At 36.4% G+C, this 15,659-nt stretch overlaps 1 protein-coding gene across 1 annotated transcript in view; it reads right to left on the reverse strand.

Annotated features, from left to right (window-relative positions):
* Positions 1-15,659, reverse strand: part of ARIH1 (ariadne RBR E3 ubiquitin protein ligase 1) — a 124,837-nt gene that overhangs the window by 49,330 nt on the left and 59,848 nt on the right. The window contains exon 3 of the mRNA XM_045449160.1: positions 1,134-1,278. Within this exon, the coding sequence (XP_045305116.1) occupies positions 1,134-1,278 (145 nt within the window). The remainder of the gene's footprint in view (positions 1-1,133; positions 1,279-15,659) is intronic.

Consider the following 15,659-nt stretch of genomic DNA (forward strand, 5'->3'; position numbering starts at 1 on the left):
ATAGTAGACTTGAAAAAATATCTTATCCAACTCATTTGAAAGATAAAAAGAACTCCAACCCAGTGAGATTTAATAATTTACTATGTAAAGTCAAATAGTTAGCATTAGAGCTATGATCTAACTTGAGAACTTGGAAATTCAATTCAACACCTTACCTACGAAATTATTTCCATTCTCTGTTCTATTTCTCTAAGAGTACTTACTTTCTTTTAAAACCTCTTTTCTAAGCACTTGTACATGTGCACAAATTAGTTCCCTTCAAATGGGCCTCTACAGAGATACATAGAAACCTCAGAGAAAAACAATGAAAAACCTTCAATATGTTAAAATATGTAATACTGTTGACAAAGACTTTGTATATAGTAATTATTAGGAAGAGTTTGAATAAGGTAGTTATTTTTATAGAACTAAATTATTTCTTAGATATCTTAAAACATCTTAGAGGTGAATTCCAAGAGACTAACTACATTTATGCCACAAATATTATTTTTCTATGGTTACTAATAAAGTAAGGACTTCATACAAAGATTATGTTTAAGCCTAAAATTCTTTACTAGACATGCCAAAGTAAATCACCTAAATTCAATAGGTTTTAAGAGGGATACTTTTACTGAAGAGAAACATCAATTAATTGGTCCTAGTGTCTGCTCCCACTCTGTTACCACTTGCTATATTTAAGAATCTCCATTAGAATAGATCTGCATAAGTGAAAATCTTTGGTTATGAAAAATCCTGAAAGCTCCATAGTAAAATGCTATTAAAGATATTTTATAAGTGTTTTGGATATTTTTAAATGTTGGTTTTAAATCTGTTTTATTTTGGATGAAAAATTATTCTATTCACTGCCCACCTATTGAACAATTCTCCCATGATAGTAAAATGAACTCAGAATAGATTTAGGTATGTAATGACAAGCTGGACAAGTTGCTGCTTAAAAAGCAAATAGGGAAGGAAGGGGAAAGAACAAGCCCTATTCTTCCTCTTCCTTTCCTTTATCCTTAATATTCTGATAGGTTACTGTTTTACTACAATACAATCCCAAACTCCCAGATCTCCCTTTGTTTAAATAATGAAAGTTGATTTACCCTCTGAAACTAAGAGTCAGTGCTGGCCTTAAACTACCAGATACTCACCGAGTTAGGGTAGTTCAAGTAGCAGATCTGACAAGGCATATCCTGTGCTGATGACCTTGTATTCATCTGGCGTGTTCGAGACTTTTTACTTGGATTAATTACATGACACTCAGCAAAGAGCTTCTCCAGGTTTCCATCAAAGTACCTGCATTATTTAAACAGAAAGGATGAGAGCCCAGCAATAGCACACTGTTAGAGCTCTCCAAAAACCTGATTTTCTATAGGGAACAGAAATGAACTGAATTAAAATAAACCCAAATCATAACCTTTTTTTGCTCAGAGGAAATGAGGTATATGGCTACAAACTGTAGCAAAAAAAAAAAAAAAAAAAAAAAAAAAAAAAATTCATTCATATATATATATATATGAAAGCAGTTTGAGCTTTTGTTGCTGTTTTGGTCTTTGTTATTATCCTGGAAGGTTAGGCTATTACTATTTTAATAGTACTACAAGTAAAACTTAAGAATGAAAGTTGTTACTATCTCTGATGGTACCTTATAAAGAGTAGTGGTATTTTTAAAAGGCTAGGTTGTATTTTATACAAGTAATTTTATTAATAATTTTAGTTACACCAACTTAAATATATTAGCAAGTAAACTATCTGCAAAGCGTATCTTACCCCACAAATCATTTACATGTGTCTCATTCTACAAAATATATTTGCTTTCTAATTATTCTCTTAAAGTAATTTTTTTTTCAACGTTTATTTATTTTTGGGACAGAGAGAGACAGAGCATGAACGGGGGAGGGGCAGAGAGAGAGGGAGACACAGAATCGGAAACAGGCTCCAGGCTCTGAGCCATCAGCCCAGAGCCTGACGCGGGGCTCGAACTCCCGGACCGCGAGATCGTGACCTGGCTGAAGTCGGACGCTTAACCGACTGCGCCACCCAGGCACCCCTCTTAAAGTAATTTTTAACTAACTAGCAAAGGGGTGGAAGGAGGAAACAAAAAACTACACCTTAAAATGTTTTTATATCAAATAATCTATATATTAGCCTTTCATACAGGTTTCAACAGGTTTCTAAATATACCTAAGTAGCTCATCATTTAGTATCAAGAGCACAGAATGCCAAGTATGATTTATAGAGCTTCAAGTGAACTGCAGATTTCTTTTTTTTTTTTTTTTTTAATGTTTATTTATTTTTGAGACAGAGAGAGACAGAGCATGAGCAGGGGAGGGGCAGAGAGAGAGGGAGACACAGAATCCGAAGCAGGCTGCAGGCTCTGAGCTGTCAGCACAGAGCCCGACGCAGGGCTCGAACCCACGAACTGTGAGATCATGACCTGAGCCGAAGTCGGACGCTTAACCGACTGAGCCACCCAGGCGTCCCTGCAGATTTCTTAACAGAAGACAGTGGCAAATACTTAGCACAGTATTTCCCATTAATCCAGATGAGACATGGTTGCTAGCCTCCCAAAATATCTTAATATTCTAAAGGGACAAGCAACAGATACAAAAAAACTGCAATCTGTAAATCAATATAACTAATGAAAAATCTGGTCAATTACTTTTTAGCTTATAAAGCCTAGGTGTCAATAACTACAGTGTTCTTTACACACAAACAGGAGTCTCTCAAGTTAAAAAATAAGTGATACTCAAAAGAGATTTCCATTTTTTTAAATGCAGGTCTTGTTCAAGCTTTGAGTCAAAGCACTTGCTATGGAAAGTAAATCCAGGAAATCACTCAAATGAGAACAAATCACTCTCCTTAGACTAATAAGTATCTTTTTATAAATACTTTGACTACAGTATGTTTCAATAAAATGATCAAATTATTAATCAAAATGTCCATACATTATAAAAGGGGAACTCATATAAAGTTAAAGCTGTTAATGATGATTTAGCTAATCAAAATATATAGAGCAGAAAATAAAATGCTTTCCTACTAATTACTTCTGAGAAAACCTAAGATATCAAGTTTTATCTCAAAAGCAGAAAGCATATGAAGCTAACACTAAATATGAACAGGTAAACCAATTAAACACATTGTCAGAAAAAATATTCATGCTCACATTAAGAGACAAACTTCTGCCATCCAAACTTGACTACATGAAACGACTAACTCCTAACACTTTGGTGATCATTCTAAACAGCAATCTCTGCATACACAGACGTGTCTGTAATTTCATATAAATAAAATCTACTCCAGATTTATAACCTTCAGTAAACAATATGTTAAGACATCTTTGTCAATGAACATTGTTTTTCATTGTTGCATAATATTCCACCGTAGCTATAACTATAATTTACCTAACCAGCCTTATACTAGGGGACAGTTAGATGTTCCACATAAGTAATTCTACTTTAAAACCTTGGCCCATCTGATAGGGAGAGAAATATCTAGACTTAACTTACATTTCTTTATCAGTGAGGCTGAACATATTTTATTTTTCTATGAAGATCTTACCATTAATTTATGAGTTCAGTGTATCAACAGGAAGAACAACCCTTTGTCTCCTGCATTGCTTTCTTCCTCCAGTTTCTAACTTGCCCTCAACTTGTTTAATGGTGTTTAATTGCCACTTTTAATTTTTATGTAGGCATACTGACCATACAATCTTGTTGTGGGTTCTGGATTTCATATCAAGCTTTGCAAGATCCCTAAACCTAAAGATTATAAAAATTCATCCATGACTTATTTAGGCTTAAACTGTTTCCATTAAAACTGTTGATTCACAAGGAAATTTTTTCTAGTAAGGAATCAAGCAGGGATTCCATTTCATTTAAATTAAAATGGCTATTTACTGAAGGGTGTTTCAACTACCCTAAACACTTCCTCCTACCTGTAGGTCTCAACTCAACCCTCAGTTTCTCCCCACTGCAAACCCCCAAATTAGGTAAGGTTCCCTGTATAACATCCTCACGGAACTCTGTACTCCTGCACAACACTTATCACATGACCAACTCCATAATCATTTATGCTTTCTCTGCCAAGATATAAATCCCATCAGTACTATTTTATTACTACTGTAGCACCTGTGTCTAGAAGAATATTATAATCACTCGATTGCTTTTTAAAGAGTAACTGACTTAGAGTAACTTCTTAAATATAATCCATATAACAAATTTGAATTTCTTTGCTTTAAGCATTACTTTTTTTAAATTTAAGTTTATTTATTTTGAGAGAGTGAGCAAGCGGTGGAAGGGGCACAGACAGAGGGAGAGAGAGAATCCAGCAGGCTCCATGCTGCAGCACAGAGCCCAAGGTGGGGCTTGAACTTACGAACTCTAAGATCATGACCTGAGCCAAAACCAATAGTTGGATGCTTAACCAACTAAGCCACCCAGGTGCCCCTGCTTCAAATGTATTTCTTAAAGAAAGACTATAAGCTTTTTGATACATTGTAGGAGCATTCAGAGAATTTTCAAATACTGCCCAGGTAAGCAGAATGGAAAGGTGAAGAATTCATTCATACTGTTGGACATAGTGGTCCTAGAAATCTTTTTCTTTTATTTAAGTTCCATTTTATACGAAATGTAACATTTTAAAAATTGGCTTCTTTTTGTTTCTATTTTTACTGATTACATGGTCTACAACGACTCTGTAATGGTTATCTGTTAAATACTGAAATCTAATTTATTTTCACTAAATGTAACTTAAAATCTGTACTTAGGCCTATTTTTAAAAAATTTCTTTCTTTTTTCTTTTTAAGCGAGCGAGGTGTGTGTGCGTGCAAGCAGGGGAGGTGCAGAGGGAGAGGGAGAAATTCCCAAGTGGGCTGCACACTGCCAGCACGGAACCCAACGCGGAGCACAATCCCACAAACCTGGGATTATGACCTAAGCCAAAATCAAGAGTTGGGATGCTCAATCGACTGAGCCATCTAGGGGCACACCAAGCCTATTTCTTCAGTTGTCAACTTTAAATATATTGAGTGTCGTTAATATGACCTGACACGTAACCCTCTGGGGTTTTGTTTGGAAATTCCTGGAGCTTTTCCTAGTTGATTATCATTTTATGTAATTGTTTCACTAATTACATTATTTTTATATTATATAACTTTTCTTTCAAGATAATAAAAACTGTTTTTTGTTCCTTAACCTGATTGTTAACCTGATTACCTAATTACTTACACATAACTCAAATGCTCACTTTGGCCAAAATCTGCCCCCCATCTCCCAATATTCTTTATATTGACAATATCCATTTCCCTCTGATACCTATTGTTATCAAAGTCCGTGGTCAAAATAATTTTTCTCATTTTATAACTCAAATCCTTTTTCACCTAGCATATATGTAATTTTGTTTTCTTTCTTCTTTCTTGAAATCTATTCGTTCTATGGGCTTTATCTTAGCTTTCAGGTTTTTTTTTTTTTTTTTTTTTTTTTGAAATGCCATTTAGGCCTCAATTACTGCAAGATTCTTTTTAGTTATTAAGACTGTGTCCTGGTGGATTTGTACCCAGTCTTTGTTAATTTGTCCTCCTGTCTACCATCTGCTAATTCCTTCTTTGTCCTTTTCCTGTCGTATGTAGCTCTATTTGCCATAGTGTCTGCTCTGTTTCTTGCTGTTCCCAATGTGATTTCAAGTCTGCGGGATTATTATGTGTCCTTTTTTTCTTACTTTCCTCAGCTTCCTTTTTATCTTGTTCTGTTGTTTTATCAACTCATCTTTGATCCTTCATCTCACAGAGTCTACGTGTATTTTAATTTCCTTAAGAGAACAGAGAAGCTTTTTTTTTAAATTAAAAAAATTTTTTTAAATCTTTATTTTTAACACAGAGAGACAGATCATGAATGGGGGAAGGGCAGAGAGAGAGAGAGAGAGAGAGAGAGAGAGAGAGAGAGAGAGAAACACAGAATGTGAATCAACCTCCAGGCTCTGAGCTGTCAGCACAGATCCCAATGTGGGGCCTGAACTCACCAACAGTAAGTTAATGATCTGAGCCAAAGTCAGACGCTCAACCAACTGAGCCACCCAGGCGCCCTTAAATTTTTTTTAATGTTTATTTATTTTTGAGAGCGAGAGATAGAGCGCAAGTGGGGGAGGGGCAGAGAGAGAGGGAGACACAAAATCTGAAGCAGGCTCCAGGCTCTGGGCTGTCAGTATGGACACCTGATGTGGCTCGAACTCACGAACTGTGAGATCATGACCTGAGCCGAAGTCACACATTTAACCGACTGAGCCACCGAGGCATCCTGCTTCTTCTTTCTAATTTTGATTGTTTAATTGTTTTATTAAGGACTACGTGCTCAAGAGTATGGGTGGATTCTTAACCCCGATTTACCTGGTCACTATTGCTAGTATGCCAGCTTTTACATACAACTTCCCTCATGTAAAACAGGCCAAAATGAAAAGAGACTGACTGATTCAGGGTGAAGTACTGCAGCTCAGGTATCTTGTTTAATCAGTTAACACGTATTTCTGTCTGCTTCAATGACTTTACCAAACAGCTGCAAAGCTTATCCTAGGACATTGCTTCCCTCTTTTCCTGCAACTCCTGCCACCCACCCTTTTGAGAAAACCATTCATGTGATGAAAATAAGAATGGAAGTGAAAATAAAAATAAGAATAGCCGTGTGGTTTTTCCTCTGGTGCAGGCCCTCCTCAGTCAGGAAGAGCACAATTAAGAGTATCCCCACCTTCTCTCTCACATGGCCTAGATTTCTCCAGATTAAGATTGTTGGAAGGGCAACTGGAGAGGTTTCTCAGCAGAGATTTTTAAATCCTCTTTTCTCTCTAGGATTCTTTCTGTTCATTCAGTGTATTTACAGAAATATAGTTAAGCAAATTGGCACTTAATTAGCCAACTTTCCAGACAGAATACCTAGATCTTAAATTTTTCATTTTACTTGACTTCTAGACAGAAATATAGCAAACAATTTGAATTAAATTTCAAGGTGCTAACAGTTACAGCCTAAGAACTATGTCTGATCGTGGGGAGAGGAGACATGCTGATAGGGTACATAGCTGGAAATTGTTGCTTTTTGAATTTTCAATGATGGTGGCATCATTGTTTACCATTTCAATATTTAATTTTGCCATTAGGGGTTTATCTTAAAAGCCCCTACAGCTGCACATTTCATAAATAGACCACTGTTGAAGAACTTATTTTCACAACAGAATCAGAAAAGCAAAAAGGTTAAGTTAATTTAAAGTTATACAGTGGGCTTTTCTATTGCATATTTTTAGGCTGTTAAAGTTCAATCCTCCTTACAGGTTTTTTAATGCTTCCAATACATATTTATAACAAGTCAATTATCTTATTGCTGTTAAGTCTGAGAGGGAACGAAAGTACACACATATATGATAATGTACACAAATACATTATATATATATATGTATCCATCCATGTATAAATATGCATGTGTACACTTTTACTTCTAAATAACCAAATCATTTTGCTTCAATATTTTCATGTGGCATTTTATGGGTACCAGACTTCAATTTCAAAAGGCGACAGAACAGTCACAATTACTCTGTACCTTAATTAACTATAGTTCTCATAAAGCAACTATGAAGAACTATAAAGAACTATAGTTCTCATAAAGGTCTGTGACACCAACATCTCTTCTAGGAATTACAATTTCAACTATTCTTTGGGTCCCATTAACCTGCTTCTAATGGTGTCAGTTTTCCAATTTTAGAAAAAGTATACTTAGACAAAAGGTCAAAGGAGCAAAGGAATAGCTTAAGTTTGTTTAAATCATATGGATGGATAAGAACTGTTATCATATTAATGAAAAGCAAAAATAATCGTTGGGCATGGAAAGGAGTCTTAGAACAGTAAAACTGAACCACAGTAAATAGACTAGGAGAGGTGGCTTTCCCACATATAGACATTAGTTTCAGAAACTCATATTCCATAGAAAGAAACCAGTAGATGCAGTACAGTATGGTACTATAGACATACTATTAAGAAATATTGAAGCAAACAGTTCTCACTTAACTGTAGATGTGTTACTTTGATAAAAATTTAAATTTAAAAAAGGGCTCTTAAAGTAGAATGTGGTTTTTAAAGGTACTCTTTCAAAAGAAGGACTAAAATTGGAACATAAGATGGCTGGCACACATATGAACATCTACTAGGTAAAAAACTAAAACTTAGGGATAGAAAGGGATGGACTGAAGAATAGAAAATCTTTTCTTCTAAGGAAGACTTTTGGCCCTCATAATAAAACAAATCTAATGAGGACTTATACATGTCTATAAGAACTTGCTTTAACAGTTTTGTCATTTGGGGTGCCTGGGTGGCTCAGTTGATTAAGTGTCCAACTTCAGCTCAGGTCACGATCTCATGGCTCGTGAGTTTGAGCCCCCGCATCAGGCTCTGCGCTGACAACTCAGAGCCTGAAGCCTGCTTCAGATTCTGTGTCTCCCTCTCTCTCTGCCCCTCCCCTACTTGTGCCTGCACTCTTTCTCTCAAAAAAAAAATAAACATTAAAAAAAAAAAAAAAGTTTTGTGATTTGGGGTGCATGGGTGGCTCAGTCAGTTAAGCATCTGACTTTGGCTCAGTTCATGATCTCACAGTTCATGAGTCTCATGGTTCTGTCAGCACAGAGACCATTTCAGATCCTCTGTCATACCATGCCCCAGCCCCTCCCCTGCTCACATGCATGCACATGCGTGTTCACTCTCTCTCAAAAATAAACATTAATTAAAATTCTTTTTCAGTTTTGTGGGGTTTTTTCTGCTAATCTAAAAATAAGTTTAGTTCTCATTGTAATATTAATGTGTTACATGTGGTTTAAAGCCGAATAAACATACTGGTCATGTATTTTTTTTAAATACTTTTTGAGACTTCTAAGACTGTTCTCCCACTGGGGAAAAACACCCTAACAAAAAAAAAAAAACAAAAAACAGCATGATCCTGAGCTTGCTTACTGCTCAACAAAAAAACCACTCTGACAAAGAAGCTACTAAATAAGTTGCAGTACAAAAATCTCATTTTTTATTTAAATTCCAGTTAGTCAACATACAGTGTAGTATTAGTTTCAGGTGTACAGTATAGTGATTCAACAATTCCAAACATCACTTGGTGTTCATCACAAGCGTACTCCTTAATCTCCATCTCCTATTTAACCCGTACCTGCCTCACCTCCCCTCTGGAAACCACCAGTTTGTTCTATGTAGTTAAGTCATTTTGCGGTTTGCCTCTCTTTTTTTTCCCTTTGCTTGTTTTATTTCTTAATTCCTTAGATGAGTAAAATCATACGTTAATTGTCTTTCTCTGACTGACTTACTTTGCTTAGCATAATACTCTCTAGAGCTCTAACCATATTGTTGCAAATAGCAAGGTTTCATTCTTCTTTATACTACTGCATAATTTTTGAGAAACTTTCTGCCATTTGTTCCCTCATCCTTTATGCTTTCTGGTTCTGAGCCATGATGAAAGCAAATATATTAAGAAACGAACTTCAGTGAAACAGATGTACGATAACTCTAGTCTTAAATTCGCACAATTGTAACAGAAACACAATAATCTATGCCATCTTCCCCAAAGGCTCCCATCTCCACTTATTACAGAAAAATTTAAATATACAAAAGTCAAAAAAGAAGAGTAAATTGAACCCCCACATACCCATCATCCAGCTTTAACTATCAACAACATTTTGCTAAAGACTGTTATGAAGAATAAAATTTTGTTCTCACATGATTTATTTTTTTCTTAGATTTTATTTTTAAGTAAAATCTAAATTCAGTGAGGGGCTTAAACTCATGACCCAAAGATCAAGAGTCACATGCTCTACTAAGCCTGCCATATGACTCACTCTCATATGAACTTTTAAGGTAGATCTGAAACTATGCCTGACATTTTAAGAAGGTAATGATTATTCCCTTCACAGGTAGCTGTCCACATTCTCTGGCTCAATTAGGAGTATTTCAATTTACCAAATTCTTCTAACCTAAAGCCTCTGGAACTTCAAGAATGTTACAGTATCCAAAACTTTATAACTGATTTACACGTTTATTCACTGTACCCCTCCACCGGAGGAAAAGTTGCAAAGCTTTTATTATTTTCTCAAAAGAGACTATGGCCCCCAAAATGACAAGAACCAGTATCATTATTTTTTTTACACTATTTTTTACTTCTGAGAAAACAAAGACAGTGGCTTCTGTGCCCTCTGTCCAAATATGTGCATGCAAGGGAAGTGTCTACAGCCTCTTCTCTACTCAGTGGTGCTTTCCTCCTGCTACACATAAGCAGCACAACTTAGATAAAATGAAATAAATTACTTGTGATTCATGCAATAGTGGATCTGATTCCAATTAAAGAGAAATATAAAAAATGTATACAAAACATTTTGAATGATATCATTTTATAATTTTGCTCACAATGTTTCAACATATTTAATGCGAAGTCCTCAGGCTGTAAATGTTGAGAGCCTCTAGAACAAAAAAGTATATTTAAAATCCAACTATGCAGGGCACCTGACTGGCTTAGTCAGAAGAGCATGCAACTCTTAATCTCAGGGTTGTGAGTTTGAGCCCCACACTGGGTGTAGAGATTACTTAAAAATAAAATCTTTAGGGGTGCCTGGGTGGCTCAGTCGGTTAAGCGTTCGACTTTGGCTCAGTCATGATCTCACGGTTCATGGGTTCAAGCCCTGTGTTGGGGCCTTGGGCTGGGCCCTGTGCTGATAGGTCAGAGCCTGGAGCCAGCTTAGGATTCTGTGTCGTCTTCTCTCTCTCCTCCTCCTCCTCCCCTGCTTGTTTGCTTGCTCGCTCGCTCTCAAAAATAAACATACATTAAAAAAATAAAATCTGGGGCGCCTGGGTGGCTCAGTCGGTTGGGTGTCCGACTTCAGCTCAGGTCACGATCTCACGGTCCGTGAGTTCGAGCCCCGCGTCAGGCTCTGGGCTGATGGCTCGGAGCCTGGAGCCTGTTTCAGATTCTGTGTCTCCCTCTCTCTCTGCCCCTCCCCCGTTCATGCTCTGTCTCTCTCTGTCCCAAAAATAAATAAAACGTTAAAAAAATTAAAAAAATAAAAATAAAATCTTTAAGGGGAGCCTAGGTGGCTCAGTCAGTTAAGCATCCGAATTTGGCTCTGGTCATGATCTCATGGTTTGTGAGTTTAAGCCCCAATTCAGGCTCTCTGCTGTCAGCGCAGGGCCCGCTTTGGATCTTGTCTCCCTCTCTCTCTACCCCTGCCCACTAGCTCTCTCAAAAATAAAAACATTTATAAAAAATAAAACCTTTAAAAACAAATAGAAAATAAATATAAGATCTAGCTATGCTAACACTAAAAGTAAGTCATCCAAATACAAAACAATAGGGTGCCTGGGTGGCTCAGTAGTTTACATGTGCTTTGGCTCAAGTCATGATCTGGCAGTTTGTGAGTTCAAGCCCCATGTTGGGCTCTGTGCTGCCAGTTCAGAGCCTGGAGCCTGCTTCGGATTCTGTGTTTCCTGCTCTCTCTCTGCTCCTCCTCTGCTCACGCTGTGTTCTCTCCCAAAAATAAACATTAAAAAAAAGGAAAAACAATATACAAGACAGTATATATGTAATATCCATTGTTACATAGTTCCTCTACATACTAAGCAACTATATTAGGAACTGTGCTGGTTTGTGGCAGTGTTAATGGCTCTGAAGGAAAAATATAGATAGTTACTTCAATCTGATATGCTAAGTATACAAGAGGTGGGAGGAGAATGCTAGGAAAGTATAGAAAATAGCAACTAACTTCAAGAAGTTAAAATGACTTAACAGTAAATGTGTTAAGAATTCAGAGATTAAGGGGATCCTAAGGGCATCATATAAATTGTATGTGATGTACAGAATTATACACAATGCCTATGAGCACAACCTCAGAATGAAATATTATTGATGCTCTCTGAATCTGTATATAATATAGCTCTTGAGGAGACTGGGTCCTAACAGTCAAAGGCAACCTAACAGAGTGTAGACGAATAAGTACAGACATATAGAATAGAGTGAGGGGCGCCTGGGTGGCTCAGTCGGTTAAGCATCCGACTTCAGCTCAGGTCATGATATCACGGTCCATGAGTTCAAGCCCCGCATCGGGCTCTGTGCTGACAGTTCAGAGCCTGGAGCCTGTTTCAAATTCTGTGTCTCCCTCTCTCTGACCCTCCCCATTCATGCTCTGTCTCTGTCTCAAAAATAAATAAACATTAAAAAAAAAATTAGAATAGAGTGAAAAGTATGGAAGGTTTTTAAAAGTCAGTATAGCTTTGATGTGGTAAGAACCACAAAGGTTGTGGAGGTTGATAAAGTAAGTTCACATGGTCAAAGTTAAGTTTAGGACAGACATGACAGTAGAGCCTAGGAAAGCAGTTGAGAAAACTGTCTTGGAAATATGTTGATTTACTTGTAGGTAACCAAAGGTACTATTAATCCTAAAACAATCCAAAAACAAACTGGACCTTCCCTTTTAAGGTTGTTCGTTTTCCTATGTGCGTGTGTTTTAAAATTATTTTTATTGTGAGATAACACAATTCTAGAAAAGTGCATAAATATCCATGAGCAGCTTACAAACTTATAATACCAAGACCACAACCCAGGACAAGAACTAGAATAATGCAAATACTTCATAAACACTCCAAACATTCCTTCTCATTAACAAACTCCTCTTCACCGAGAGGTAATCATTATCCTGTTTTTCTTTATAGTTTTACTGCCTAAATATACATCCTTAAACAATATGGCCTAGATTTGCTGGTTTTTGAATTGCATATAAACAAATTCATATAGGAGGTAAGTATTTAGAGGTTTTCCTTTCACTTAATATGATAGTTTTGTGTTATATATATTTTTAATTTTAGAGAGAAAGAGTGAGAGAGAATCTTAAGAAGGCTCCACTCTCAGTATAGAGCCTGATGCAGGGCTTGATCCCACAACCCTGGGATCATGGCCTGAGAGCCGAAATCAGCCGAAATCATTCAACTGACTGAGCCACCCAGGCACCCTTCAAGATGATGGTTTTTAAGATTCATCTATACAGTCACTTGTAGCTCTAATTCATTTATTTTTCATTGTTGAATAGTTATTACACAAATATACCATAATTATCCATGTATCTATAGGCATTTGCGTTGTTTGTAGGTAGGAGTTGTTACGAATAATGCTGCTATGAGCACAGTTATGATTTTCAATTTAGATGTGCATATTTCTTTCTATTGGGTATATACCTGGGAGTGGAATTACTGGGTCAAAGATATGTGTGTAAATACTAAGAGAAAAAAAATAATAAAATTTATTTTTACCTTCTTTCTAAAATCATTTAACAACTTATCTGTAGATTCCTTTGGATTTGCTATATACGCAACTCATATCATCAGTGAATATGAACTGTTTATCATCTCCTTTACAACTGTGATACTTTTTTTATACTACTGGCTAGAATCTTCTTCAGTATTATGTAGAACAGAAGTGAAAATAATACATATTCATGTCTTGAACTCTATCTGAAAGGGAAATCTTTTCAACATTTCAGCATGAACTATGATATCTCAACAGGTATTTTTACAGATTTACTACATTAAGAAAGTTCTCTTTTGTGCCTAGTTTGCTAATGGCTTCTTTTTTTAAACCAAGAATGAGGGGCGCCTGGGTGGCTCAGTCAGTTAAGTGTCTGACTCTTGATTTCAGCTCAGTTCATGATCTCATGGTTTGTGAGATCAAGCCTGGTGCTGGGCTCTGAGCTGGCAGCACCAAGCCTGCTTGGGATTCTCTCCCTCTCTCTCTGCCCCCTCTCTCAAAATAAATGAGCTTTAAAAATAAATAAATAAGATCATGAATGATTACACTGATTTTTAGCAACTGCTCCTTTGCATCTATTGAGACTGTTTTTTTCCCATTAAAATTTGTTCAAGTGACCATATTGAATTGTTCCAGGTTAAACCAACCTAGGATTCCTGGGATCAACTGGAGTTGGCAAGGCTGGGTTATTATCCTTTTTATGTACTGCTGAATTCAATTTGCAAATATTTGGGGTTTTATTTTTTGCATCTATGTAAATGAGAGAAACTGGCAAGTAATATTTCTTTGGGTTTTGGAATCAAGGTTGTGACAGCCTTAAGAAGGTGGGTAATCCTCATTTTGTTTTCTAGAAGAATACAAGGTTAGAGAATATAAAGTTGCAGTTACTATCTCATTTAATGTTGGCAGAACTTCCAAATGTATCTATCTGGACTTACTTTTCTTCACAGAAAATTTCAGTTTATAGTGATAGCCCATATAGGTTTTCTATTTATTTCTTATGTCAATTTCAGTAAACTGACATTTCTAAGCATTTATCCCTTTCAGTAAAATTTCAAATATTGATACAGTTATCTTATGAGGTTATAATTACTTTTAAATATCTGCAGGATTCAAAGTGACATTTTTTTAATGTTTATTTTTGAGAGAGAGAGAGAGAGAGAGAGAGAAAGAGCGCGCGCTAGCGAGAGCGAGCATGCAAATGGGGTAAGGGCAGAGAGAGAGGGAGACAGAGGATCCGAAGTGAGCTCTGCACTGACAGCAGAGAGCCTAACACGGGGCTCAAGTTCATGAACCAGGAGATCATGACCTGAGCCGAAGTTGGACTCTTAACCAACTGAACCACCCAGGCACACCCTAAAGGGACATTCTTTTTCATTTCTGATATTAGTTATTTGTGCCTTTTTCTTCATTAATCTCAACAAGGTGTCAATGTTGTCATTTTTTTTTTTTTAATCTTTTGGTTTGATCCCCTTTACTATAGGTTTCTTTTCTATTTTATTAAATTCTGCTCTCTGTTATTTCTTCTTGTAATTTCTCTAAATTTATTATGTTGCTTGTTTTCTATCTTGATACATCTAGCTCATTACTTGAGACTCGATATGAAAGCTTAGTTCACTGCTTTCCTTATATATGCATTTAAGGTTATACACTCTACTCTTGAGCACAACTCAATCGCATTCCCCAATTTTTTCCCTTAATATTCAAACAGTTGATTAAATAACAATTATTAATATTCAAAACTTCAACATGGACAGAACTTAAAATGTTGACTTAAAAAAATACAGAGACTAGTTACAATATAAAGGTGTTTATATTAATTAAAAGATAGTACTGTTTATGAAAATATTTTCCATGAACACAGTATTCTAAATTGGCATTTACTATCTTTCAACATACTGAGATATCCATCTTACTATCACTTCCACTGTTGCTGTTAAGAAGTCAGCTGTCCTCTAAAAGAATACATAATAGGGGCGCCTGGGTGGCTCAGTCGGTTGAGCGGCTGCCTTCGGCTCAGGTCACGATCTCGCGGTCCGTGAGTTCGAGCCCCGCGTCGGGCTCTGGGCTGATGGCTCGAAGCCTGGAGCCTGCTTCCGATTCTGTGTCTCCCTCTCTCTCTGCCCCTCCCCTGCTTGCTGTCTCTGTCTCTCTCTCAAAAATAATAAACATTAAAAAAAAATTAAAAAAAAAATACATAATGTATGCTTTCTATATTTTTTCTCTATATACATTATATATACACAAATATTTGCTTTTTGAAAGTAATCTGCCTTGTATTTTATTGCTTTTATGATTATCTATTTTTGCTGTTGTTTCTATAGTTGTACTATGATGTTTTAAAACGTGCATTTCCCCCCA

The sequence above is a fragment of the Leopardus geoffroyi genome, chromosome B3 (assembly GCF_018350155.1).
Source record: "Leopardus geoffroyi isolate Oge1 chromosome B3, O.geoffroyi_Oge1_pat1.0, whole genome shotgun sequence".
In the NCBI taxonomy this organism is placed as follows: Eukaryota; Metazoa; Chordata; class Mammalia; order Carnivora; family Felidae; genus Leopardus; species Leopardus geoffroyi.